We start from the raw sequence: 12,977 nt of genomic DNA, 5'->3' as shown, positions 1-12,977 counted from the left end.
CCCTGAAATCCCCTCATGTTCCCCCCCAACCCCCTTTCCCATGTTTCCCCAATTCCCCCTTTCTGGAGTGTTATAGTTCCATATCTTGTGTTTCATCATCTGAGAAATCACTCATCGAACTCTCAGTACTGGATTGTTCTTCTTCTTGTTCTCTGAGGGCTTCTTCTGTGGCATATTTCTTCACATATTCTGTAATAAAAAAAAAAAAAAAAAAAACGACTAAGACTGCCAGTCACAGATGAAAAAAGATCAAGTCAGGAAACAGATGGCACATCATTAAAGATAAAGATTTTGCAACTTTAATAATGTGCCATATTTCATGACACACATTTCATTACATTGTATATACTTATCCCTTAACCGATATTATGATAAGTTAATTTTGTGTGTGTGTGTGTGTGTGTGTGTGTGTGTGTGTGTGTGTGTGTGTATATATATATATATCAAAGAATACAACACAATATTATGAAATTTTTGTAAGAGCATCTAAATTCATTTCACAACCCTTCCCTATATTCCACACTGCAAATACAGTGCTAAAATTATATAAGATATAAAAGCAGAATGAGCCTGTTAACTGTTTAACAGTCTCATTCTGCTTGTTATGTTTAATGTTTTTTAGCAGCCAAAGTAATAGACAACATACTTTTATATTATGTAGTACCATAATGTGTCTTGTGTATAATTTGCAGTTAATTTTTAATTGAGGAAATGCACAAGGTATAGTAACCTCAAAATTCTGTAACTATGCAGCTTTTCAAAGCAGAAGCTAAAAGCCTTGTTTCAAATTTAGTTCTTCAGATATTCTTCACATAAAAGCTTTATTAACACATTAACTGCTACCTATATTTGAGAGAGCCCTTTCAATGTGCCACAATTTTCAGATTGTGGAGAAATAACATTCCAAAAATTGTAAATGATGGTAGAAAATTAGAAATTTGAAATTCATTGCTAGAAGCAAATACTTTTTGTGCTGAGCTGTAAATCAGAACAAATCTTAAAATTTTATAAAAATAGTTTATTCATGTATATAAACTAAGATCCACACAAGCAAAGAACAAATAAAACAGTTCCAAGTCTATAAACAAAAACCAAGCATTGCTGCAAAGAGTTCAATCAGTGCCCCAATATTTGAGTAGTTGTTAATTTCATGGGTCTACTTTTATGGCACTCATTTTTTAACAGCTTAAGAATGATTACTTGTGCATTTCAGTACAGCACTTAGGCACCTTTTGACACACATGCATAAAGGCAAGGGTGGCCAATGAGTCGATCTTGGCTTTAATTTCGGTCAATCACAATGAATTTTAAATATACAGTCATCCCTCAATTTGCGTAATCAGGTATACTACCAACATTTTATATTGCGCAGCAGGTTTCGCTACCAGTACGTTATTTTATTTATTTATTATTTTTTTTTTTTACAAAGCTTCCAAAAAAGGAATGAAGAGCAGATTTTGAAAATTTATTTTATTTTTTTTTTTGCATGATTGAAGATTTCACATTGAAGGAGAAACACATTTCACCATAATAATGTAAAATACCACAGAATTCCAGCTGTCGGTATTATTGCAAATGCAATAAGATTGAGTTTACTACCAGTTTATAATTAGACTGCACTAACAGAAAAGCCCAATATACCAGAAAGTGAAAATTGTTTTTGTTTTATGGTCATAACCTCCAGAAATAGCATTAGAGAAATATCACAAAGGCATTCAAAACTGATTCTTATAAGGATATAACCAAACAGAGCAATAAATGGTGGTGTGTTTGTCCAGTTAGTTTGGAAACAACTTTCTCATTCGGGAATCCTCTTCATCAATTATCCTACATTAGCTGCTCAGACAGAATATTTTTCTGGTTCGCACAATGCAAAGTGTTTTAATCGGTAAGCATTGCTTTTGCTGATTTAATAACTGGACAGTACTTATATATTAATTTAATTCCTTTTGATTTAAAATGAATACTACAAAAGAGTAAAACGTATCATTTTCATCAAGAGTGGGAACTAGAACACTTTTTTGTAATGGTGAAAAAAAAATGTAGCTGTTTGATTTGCAATGCTTCCGTGACTATACCCAAAAAAAAGGAAATTTAGAAAGGCACTTCAACGCACTCCATGGTAAATACCAACCAGATTTTCCGCCGAATTAGAACTTAAATCCAGATTATTCGTGTGACAAAATTTCTTCGTGACACCTAATTACAATCTAAAGCAGTAACTGTAGCATCATTTAAAGTGAGCCATCTTCTTGCAAAATAATGCAAATCATTTTCTGATGGTCAATTCATCAAAGACACATTTTTAGAAATAACATTCTCTTTTTGAAAATTTTAAGAACAAAAATGAAATTAAAAGTGCTCTTCAAGATCTGCAATTATCTCGAAACACTGATGCGATGCATCAAAAAAATGAGTAAAAATGAGAGCAAACAATTGCGTGCTCATATTGCTAATCGTGTGTCCTTTTCTTTACAACTGGATGAATCTACAGATGTCAGTGATACAGCTCAGTAGCTCGTTTTTATTCGTATGGTTTTCAATGATTCTGCCACTAGAGAGAACGAACTAGAGGTCTTGATATCTAACTTATTCAAAAAGATTAAATACTAAAAGTGTTATGGACATCGCTTTCAAAATTGTGAATTCCCTCAGAGGACAATCTCTTCAAAGGAGGCTTTTCAAAAATTTTTTTTTTTTTTTTTTTTTTTATGAAAACCCCAAACACAAAAGGTATCAAAACCTATAGTACTTAGTACTGTGCATGGGTTGAAGGAGAAGTATGGGGGAGGGGGATGCCAAAAACTTTGCTCTAGAGACTAAACATGGGTTTCACCACTTTAAGCCTCCAATAAGCAAAGTGGTGGTATTCTACCACCTAACTTGATGAAAAAGAACCAGATCTGATATTACACACAGATGTGAGGTGGCTGAGTAGGAGTAAGTTTCTACAGAGATTTTGAAATTTGCTGAATGAAATTAAAAAATTTGTTGATCAAAATGGAGATGATTATCAGCAGCTACAAGATACAGAGTGATTGTGTGATCTGACTTTTTTTGGCAGATTTTACCAGTAAATTAAGTGATCTGAATTTGGAATTAAAGTAAAAAATTAAAATGTGGGTGACATGATTAGTAGTATTTCTGCATATAAATATCAATTTTTGGCAATGGCTAAGGATCACAAAGAAAAAAAATTCAACCATTTTGCAAATATGCAAGATCATTTGCAAAAATATCCTCTTTTTGAATTTAATAGTGAGAAATATGTTTCTGAAATTGAGAATATTGTGGACGATTTTGAAACCATATTCAGTGATTTTAAAACAATTGAAGACATTATTCAATATATTTCTTATCCATTTAATGTCGACAGAGATGAAACAAATTGCAGAAAAAAAAACGCTGCGATTTTTCACAAGGAGAAAATATTACTTGAAAATAAAATTATTACATTGCGAAATGATATCTTCCTAAAAGCCAGATCATCAGAAAAACAGTTTTGGAAATATGTTTGCCGAGAAAAGTACCCAAATATAAAAAAATGCAGTGAACTTTTAAATTCCTGTTTTGGTTCCACATATCTATGTGAATCAGCCTTTTCATATATGAAACAAACAAAGAATCTCTGTGCTCTTATGAACTTGCATACAGAAGATTCTTTACGGTTGGCTTTATCACAGTATATCCCCGATTTTGAAAGTTTGGCAGATGACATGAAAACACAAACTTCACATAAATTAAAATTTTAAATACGTATGAATTTAAAATAAGAATTCTGAATTGCACTGAATTTTAAAATTTATAAACAACATTTTTCAATATGTGTTGATTAACGTTTTTAACATCGTGCAATGAAATTTTTGAGATGGTAGATCGTGGCACATTTTGAAAGAAAAAAGTAGATCGCACCACAAATTAAGTTCACCACCCCTGCATAAAGGTAGCAAACATGTTAACTGGGGAGGAGGGACATTACATTAAAAGTTATATTTCACCCAGCTGAAATGCTTAATACTTTTATTAAGTTCTTTGGTTTCAACATTAAAAATTTAAGAAATTTGTGAATTGTCAAGCAAGCAAGTAAAATACAGGATGTATGAAATACTTTTTTCCCCAGTCTGTCTTGAATTGGGAAAAAAGTTCAACCTATCATAAAATGCTTACTCTTTGAAATTGCAAGATATCCAGATCCATATGATTTCCTTTGAACAGTTTCACTCTTGCACTCTCAAGTATTAGTTAAAAAAAAATAAATAAACAAAAATTAGGTAAGAAGTGAAAATTCGGTGTTTAATGGATTTGAATGCTTCAAAAAGAGTTTATGCCCTGGAGAGAATTAGAACAGGAGACTGGCACTCTGGGTCACAACACTGAGCACTCTCATGCATCTGGTCAACTATTTTCACAACTGTAATCAGATACATCAGTTTCAAGAATCACTATTGCCTCTGCTGCAGGCAGAGGCGAAAGTAATTCTTGCACTGCTTCTATTAGAATGAGCGGCAGCCTGGAAAGCAAGGTAATAGAGATTTCCAGGACTGCTGGGAGTCATAGTGGAACAAGTAAATACACGGGCTGTGTTACGATAACTAAGAGTAGGAACAGGTGCATGTATACTTGGATGTACACCAATGCTAGGAGTATAGTTAATAAATTTGATGAGCTTGAAGTGCTGGTCAAGACATCAAAGGCAGATATTGTTGGGATATCAGAGATGTGTTGTCACAAAGATATAAGAAGTGCAGAATTGGAATTTGGGGAGTACAATATGTACAGGAAGGATAGACAGGACAGGAAGGGAGGAGGGGTTATGCTGTTAGTTAAGAAACACAAAAATCTAATGAAGTGCAGCCAGTTGATGTTGGTGGGCAATGCAATGTTGAGCCTGTTTGGTGTGAAATAAGCACTGGCAAAGGAAAAATGACAGCAGGTGTGTGTTAGCATTAGCAGAGGCATTTGATGCAAGAAAGCAAAATTATGCAGCATCAGCCAAAAAAAAAAAAAAAAAAACCCACTTCCACTTCACCCCTCTGCTCGTTCAAAATACCTGTCCAGCTGAGCCTTAAACTTATTTAGGCTATCAACCTCCACTACAAGGGATGGAAGTCTGTTCCACCAACCAACCACCCTCTGGCTAAAGGCAAATTTCCGCACGTCTATCCTACATCTGTCTTCCCTCAATTTGAATTTATGCCCTCTCAGGTGATTATTCTGAGCTAGAGGAAGAATCCCATCAGCATTGAGCATGCTCAAACCATTCAAGGCTTTATACATCTCTATCAGATCACCTCGCTGGTGCCTAGTCTCCAGACACTATAATTTGCAAAACTTAAGCCTTTCTTCGTAAGAGCACCTCTTCGTTCCATTCACTAATCTTGTTGCCCTTCTCTGTACTCGTTCCAGCAGCTCTACATCCTTCTTGAAATGAGGCCTCCAGACCTGTATACAGTACTCTAGGTGTGGCCTGACCATTGCCTTATACAAGGGAATAATCACCTCCTTATCCCTGCTGGAAAAATTCCTGTATATCATTGACAATACTCCATGAGCTACTCTTGCAGCCCATCTGCACTGCTCAGAGAACTTCATATCTGCCTGCACAACCACTCCCAAGTCCCTTTCATTCTCTACCACTGTCAGTGTAGTACCACAGAGTTGATACGTTGCTCTGGGGTTGCTGTTTCCCATGTGTAGTACTTTACATTTGTCAATGTTAAACTTCATTTGCCACCTCTCAGTCTATCTGCTCAACCTTTTCAGATCCTGTTGTAGCAGCATAGTGTCAGTAGTGTCCTTGACAACCCTGCCAGCCTTTGTATCGTCTGCAAACTTGGACATTAAGCTTGATATACCATCATCAATATCATTTATAAATACAGAAAACAATAATGGACCCAACACTGAGCCCTGCGGGACTCCACTAATAACATTAGTCCACGATGAGCAGTGTCCATTGATTTCCACTCTGTCTTCTCCCCCTCAACCACCCCTTTATCCATAGCAGCAATTTGCCTCCAATGTCACACTGCTCCAATTTGTGTAGCAGTCTTCCATGTGCAACAGTATCAAAAGCCTTTCTAAGATCCAAGTATATAATATCAAAGCTATTCCTTGCATCCAGTTCTTTTGTGACTGCATCATAGTATCCAATCAAATTGGTCAGGCAAGACTTCCCCTTAACAAAACCATGCTGTGTCCGAGCTATAACTGAAGTCTTGTCTAAATGATCCTGCAGTGCTTCTTTAACCAGTGCCTCCATTAATTTTCTTGGAACAGAAGTTAAGCTCACAGGTCTATAATTACTTGTGTCAACTTTGATCCTCCTTTGTGAATTGGGGTCACATTTGCACATTTCCAGTCTATGGGTACCTCCCCTGAGTCCAAGGAAGCTCTCATAATTATGGCTAAGGGTTTGCTTACTTCCTTTGCTGCCTCCTTTAATATAACTGGACAGATCCCATCCACCCCAGGTGCCTTTCTTGTGTTTATCTTCAACAGTTTCTCCTCCACTTTACTCCCAGTTATTTCAAGATTCTGTAGCTTACTGCTAGAGTTGAATACACCTCTGGCATTCCCCTCGCTGAATAACTCCTCATGTGTGAATGTCGATGCAAAATATTCATTTAGTTTGTTAGCTACCTGAGCAGGATCATCAACAGTTGACCCATCAATATCAAGTGGACCAATCTGATTCATCCCCTTCCTTCTAGAGATTACATAAGTAAAGAACTCTTTGCTGTTTTTCTTTGCATCCCTTGCCAAGGATTTCTCGTAATCTGCCTTCGCCTGCCTAACCTCCTTTGTAACTTGGTTGCATATCAACTTGTATCTATCATAGGCTTCTGTGTCATGTGTTAATTTGTAAGTATCCCATGCATTTTTCTTCTCTGCCATATGCCTCATTAGTTCATCTGGCATCCATTTTGGCCTAAACCTTGAACAATATTTCTTAGTTGGTATGTAAAGCCTAGTAGCTTCCAAGATAAGTTCTTTGAATGCTTCCCATTTTGAATTTGCTGTTGGTAACATCATCAGTTGGTCCCACTGTATAGAATTTAAATACTGTCTCAGTCCATCGTAGTCGCCTTTACGGAAGCAATAACCCTTCCCTTTACCCCTAATGGTAGTTACCTCTTTGAGTAAATCCCACTTCAGCACACTGTGATCACTGCCACCTACTGGTTCATTTATCTGCAGATTCTTAATGCATGAAGAATCACTGCTGATAATCAAATCAAGAGTATTACTCCCTCTAGTTGCCTCCTGAACATGCTGATGTAGAAAACAATCATCCAATAAATCCACAAAAGCCCTGCTAGTGTGTGAGTGACCAGCCCCCAAATTCCAGTCAATATCTGGGAAATTAAAATCTCCCATTATAAGACTCTCTGATTTACTGGACAACTATTTCCCTGTACAGTTTCTTATTATACTCATCGGAGTCATTAGACCTATAGCACACTCCTACTCTCAATTTTGATCTCCCAATGCTTATGTCATCACACCAAACTGACTCAACACTGCACTGTCCAGCGATGTCGACTGGCTTCACTTCCTTGGTTTTTATGTGTTTCTTAACTAATAGTATAACCCCCCCCCTTCCTATCCTGTCTATCCTTTCTGTAGACGTTGTACTCCCCAAATTCCAGTTCTGCATCCCTTATATCTGTGTGACACCACGTCTATGATATCCCAACAATATCTGCCTTTGATGTTTTGAGCAATACATTTGAGTGTTATAGGCCTAATGAATCTGATGAGTATAATGAGCAATTGTGCAGAGAAATAGTGGGACAGTTAATCAGAATGTCTTATAATGGGGGAATTTAACTTTCCAGATATTGACTGGAACTTGTGGTTGGTCACTCACACACTAGCAAGACTTATAGATTTATTGGATGACTGTTTTCTACAGCAACATGTTCCAGAGGCAACCAGAGGGAGTAATACTCTTGATCTGATTATCAGCAGTGATTAATTCATGCAGTAAGAATTTGAGAGATAAAGGAACCACTGGGTGACAGTGATTACATACTGATGTGGGAATTACTTAAAGATGTAAATACCATCAAGGCTTAAGGGAAGGGCTTTTGCCTTTGTAAAAGGTGACTACAGTGGTCTCAGACCATTTTTAAATTCTGTACAGTGGTATCAATTAATAATGTTACCAAAGTTGAATTCTAAATGGGAAGCCTTCAGGGACTTCATTTTGGAGGCAACTAGGCTTTTTATTCTAACTAAGAAATACTGTTCAAGGTTTAGGCCTAAATGGATGTCAGATGAATTAACGAGGCTCGTGGCAGAGAAAAAAAATGTATTGGATGCATATAAAGTATCAGGTGACACAGAAGCCTATGGAAAGTATAAATTAGTCTGTAATTAAATCACAAAGGAGGTTAGGCAGGTGAAGGCAGATTACGAGAAATCTTTGGCAAAAGATGCACAGAGAAACAGCACAGAGTTCTTTACTTATGCAAACTCTAAGAGGAAAGGGATGAATCAGATTGGACCACTTAACATTGATGGGTTGACCATTGATGATCATGCTCAGGTAGCTGATAAACTGAATGAGTATTTTGCATCTACATTCACACGAGTCATTCAATGAGGGGAATGCCAGAAGTTTATCAAATGCTAACAGGGAGCTAAGTGATTTTGTAATAACTGAGAGCAAAGTGGAGGAGAAATTGCTGAAGTTAAACACAAGGAAGGCACCTGGAGTGGATAGGATCTATCCAGTTATATTAAAGGAGGCAGTAAAGGAAGTAATCAAACCCTTGGCCATAATTATGAGAGCTTCTTTGAACTTCAGGGGAGGTCTCCATGGACAGGAGATGTGCAAATGTATCACTAATTCACAAAGGGGGTTCAAAAGGTGATACAAGTAACTACAGACCTGTTAGTTTAACTTGTGTTCCTGGGAAAATAATGGAATCACTGGTTAAAGAAGCATTGCAGGATCATCTAGACAAGACAGCAGTAACAGTTAAGACACAGCATGGGTTTGTTAAAGGGAGGTCTTGTCTGATCAATTTGATTGGATACAATGATGTGGTCACAAAGGAACTGAATGCCAAAAATAATTTTATATCATATACTTGGATTTCAGGAAAGCTTTTAATACTATTGCCCATGGAAGACTGCTGTACAAATTTCAGAGGTATGGCATTAAGGGTAAATTGCTACAATGGATAAAGGGATGGTTGAGTGGGAGACAACAGAGAGTGGCAATCTGCTCTTCGTGGACAAATGTTGTTAGTGGAGTTCCCTAGGGTTCGGTGTTGGGCCCATTGTTGTTTTGTATATTTATCAATGATATTGATGAAGGTATATCAGGTTTATTGTCCAAGTTTGCAGATGATACAAAGGTTGGCAAGGTTGTTAATGACAGTAAAGACAGTATGCTTCTCCAACTGGATCTAGATAAATTGGGAAATGGGCTGAGAAGTTGTAACTGAAGTTTAACATTGACAAATGCAAAGTACTGCATATGGGTAGCGATAACTGAAGAGAAACGTACCAACTCTGTGGTACTACACTCAGGGACGTGAAAAATACCTAGGGGTAATTGTGCAGTCAAATATGAAGCTCACTGAGCAGTACAGACTGGCTGCCAGGGCAGGTCATGTAGTCTTGTCAATGATATATAGGAATTTTGCTAGCAGGGACAGGGAAGTGATTATCCTGTTATACAAAGCAATGTTCAGACCACACCTAGAGTACCGTGTACAGGTCTGGAGGCCTCATTTTAGGAAGGATGGAGAGTTGCTAGAACGAGTACAAAGAATAGTAACAAGATTGGTGAGGGGAACAATGGGGTGCTCTTACCGACAAAGGCTTAATTTCTGCAAATTGAAGTGCCTGGACAGTAGGCACCTGAGAGGTGATCTGATTGAAGTGTATAAGGCCTTGAATGGGTTGAGCAAGCTGAATGCTGATGGGATTCTTCCTCTTGCTCAGACTAAGAACCTGATGGGGCACAATCTCAAATTGAGGAATGATAGTTGTAGAATAGATGTGCGGAAATTTGCCTTTAGCCAGCGGGTAGTTGATTGTTGGAACAGGCTTCCATCTTTTGTTATGGAAGCTAATAGCCTAAATAAATTTAAGGCTGAGCTGGACAGGCATTTGAAGGGGTGAAATGGGAGAGTTTTTTTTTTTTGGCTGATGCTGCATAAGCTTGCTCTCTTGCATCAATATACCTCTACTAATGCTAATTTCCATTTTCACAGACACTATTTTACAAACCTCACAGTATTTATACATATATATATATTTTATTATTGTTATGTGGTTTTTTTTTTTTTTTTTTTAGGAGCATTAGCAACTAAAGCCATATTGCTCCAGGGATATGCGGTGGTCATTCCCTGACCTTTCTGCATCCTCCCTATTTGGTGGTCACAGGCTCACACCCTGGTCTAATCAAGAAGCGTGTGCTATGCATTGCTACTCCTACCCACCTTGGCTATGGAGGCACTTTTTTTTTTTTTTTTTTTAATAACAAACTTCACTGCATTATATTTTAGTATCTTGGAGAAGACATGTTTCCTCCAGCAACATGCTTGGGCTCAGGATAACTGTTTCTGAAATAAGCAAAAGCCCAAGGCTATTGCTGTCACTGAAGGAAACAAGACACAGAAAAACACAATGCACTGAAGTATTTATTAAACTACTTCAAAGTAGTTATGTTGTGTTGAAATGTAACTTTTCTCGTTTACTTAATTGTTATAGTTTTTATCATTGCAGTCACAAATCTGTGCATTTATTTAATTTTTTAAATCAGATAATCAGTTAAAGTTACATTAAAATTTAAATTCTCGCATTGAGCTTGAACTTTGTATGTAACACTGTGGGGTAAGCTTTTGCTTGTTGGTTTTTGTGGAATTATAAAAAGGTATAAACTTGCTATGAATAGTGTTATGTTTTAGTGCAAGTAGTATTGTAGCTTATTTTATAGATTGATAAAGGCATCAAACAACAATTACAGATGCAGACATAATACAGTAGCGTCCCGATTATCCGAGGCGCGATTTTTCGAGGTTCCGTGTTATCCGCGCAAGCTCTTAACTCAATTTTTACATAAAGGCTAAGTGGCGCCTTAAAGAGTTGTTTATGTTATCGGTAAGGGTATCAAATCCACGTGTTACAAGTTGCAGCTCCGCTCAACGAGAGGTTTTTTTTAGCCATATTTAGCCGCTTTATTGACCAATTGTTACATCAAATTATTTTCTATAAGTAGCTTATAGACCTGGTCAGGATCCTTAGTTTATTCTGAATTGAGACAGCTAGATTTGGAAGTTAATTAATTATTATTATTAGCTATATGGTGCAAGGAAGCCTGAGCTGAGGCTTATGCTGCACCAGCCAAAAAAAAAAAAAAAAAAAAAAAATTTTAATACCCCAAGAGAGAGAGAGAGAGAGAAGAAAGGAATCACCAAGAAAGAGAAGAATGAAGATATCCAGCTCAGGACCCTGGGTGTGCCAAGCCCATACTCACCAGATGTGAGCCCCTGGGGTTCTACTTAAGTGTCCGTAGATTTACTGTTCGTAACTTGCCACCATTGTTATACGATACGTTATATCCCAAATTAGATAGCGTAAGCTTAGTATAGTATATAATATAATATTTATTGTCAATTAATCAATAAAATCTATTAATCTTGTTAAACTTCATTGTCAATTAAATTGTACTTTTTAACTAAATACATATAACGACTTGGATTACAAACATAACATAATTAATTAATACATAACTTGATACGGAAGTTATATAAATGGAACTCTTATATAATACTCCATACTGAAAAATATATATAGCTTTATAACTGTGTTGGGATACAAGTTAAGGGTTATAATTTTGTACTGAAATTGAAAATTTATTGAAATTAAATAGAAATCATGACTCAGACCAGAGCAGCAAAGCAAAAGGCTCAAGCTAATGGGAGTGCTGTGGCTCAGAGGAGAACTGAGGGGGGGGGGGCAGTTGCCCTCTGAATCACAGCCTTTTAAAATGCACTGCTTGCATGATGTTTGTGGAGAAATCGGGTTTGGGACATGATATTGCCATGGGGATGTCTGTGTGTGTGCGCGCAATGTAAGGAAATCAGGTGACAACTCAGTGTTGTTATGGGCTTATATGAGAGCTTGAAGGACAGGGTGGATGCCCTCAAAGGATCTAAATGGAGGGGTCCATCAAGCTCTCAGCTGCCCACATCAATGCCAGAGCTTGCACTTGGTCATTACGCAATACAGCGGCAACCTTCAAGGCAGAATGCACTGGTTCCACAGGAACTAGTAGTTGTTGGTGACTATTGTCAGGGAAATGGGGAACATGCTTTGTAAAAAGGATAGGTGGAACAGGACCAGGGTATGTCTGGCAGGGGCAAAGGTTGATGACGTAGAGCAGATATCATCTTTTAAGGGCACAAAAGGTGATATAGTTGTACACATTGGCACTAATGATATTAAGAGTAGGAGACCGTCAGAATTACTTAAAAGTACAGGTCACTGTTGAAAAAAAAGCAGTGAATTAGAGTTGAATTTCAAAGTGTCTGCAATTCTGCCCAGACACGACAGGAGGGAGGATATGATGAGAGCCTTGTCGATCAATTCAGCCCTGGAAAGACTGTGCAAGGCTCAAGGGGTAGAATTTTTTTCATCCTGGTCTGTACTTGTTAACAGGAGAGACTGCTTCTACAGGGATGGGATACACTTAAATAGAAAGGGTGCAAGAATATTTGCTGATGCTATCAAGGCAGTGTTAGGTAGGTAGGTCAGAAAATTGCTAGCTTGGTGGAGGGGGATACAAGGACTAATAGATTAACAGTAGCCACTGGCACAGGTGAAAGTGATTCTTGCACTGCTTCTATTGGAATGAGCAGCAGCCTGGAAAACAAGGTGCAGGATATTTCAGAGACTGCTGGGAGTCATTGCGGTACAAGTAAACACATGGGTTGTGTTAGGGTAGCTAAGAA

General features: G+C 37.4%; 1 protein-coding gene across 3 annotated transcripts in view; it reads right to left on the bottom strand.

Moving 5' to 3' along the window:
* Positions 1 to 31: 31 nt before the first annotated feature.
* Positions 32 to 12,977, bottom strand: part of UbcE2H (ubiquitin conjugating enzyme E2H) — a 191,234-nt gene continuing 178,288 nt past the window's right edge. For 2 of the 3 annotated variants that reach the window (XM_090369121.1, XM_090369122.1), the window contains one exon: positions 32 to 189. In XM_090369121.1, coding sequence (XP_090225247.1) covers positions 71 to 189 — 119 coding nt within the window. In that variant the 3' untranslated portion in view covers positions 32 to 70. The remainder of the gene's footprint in view (positions 190 to 12,977) is intronic. The other variant, XM_090369123.1, reaches the window with a different exon arrangement.

Source organism: Mastigoproctus giganteus, chromosome 2, assembly GCF_048544385.1.
Source record: "Mastigoproctus giganteus isolate SK-2022 chromosome 2, ASM4854438v1, whole genome shotgun sequence".
Classification (NCBI taxonomy): Eukaryota; Metazoa; Arthropoda; class Arachnida; order Uropygi; family Thelyphonidae; genus Mastigoproctus; species Mastigoproctus giganteus.
This window is presented reverse-complemented; position numbering and strand designations above follow the sequence as displayed.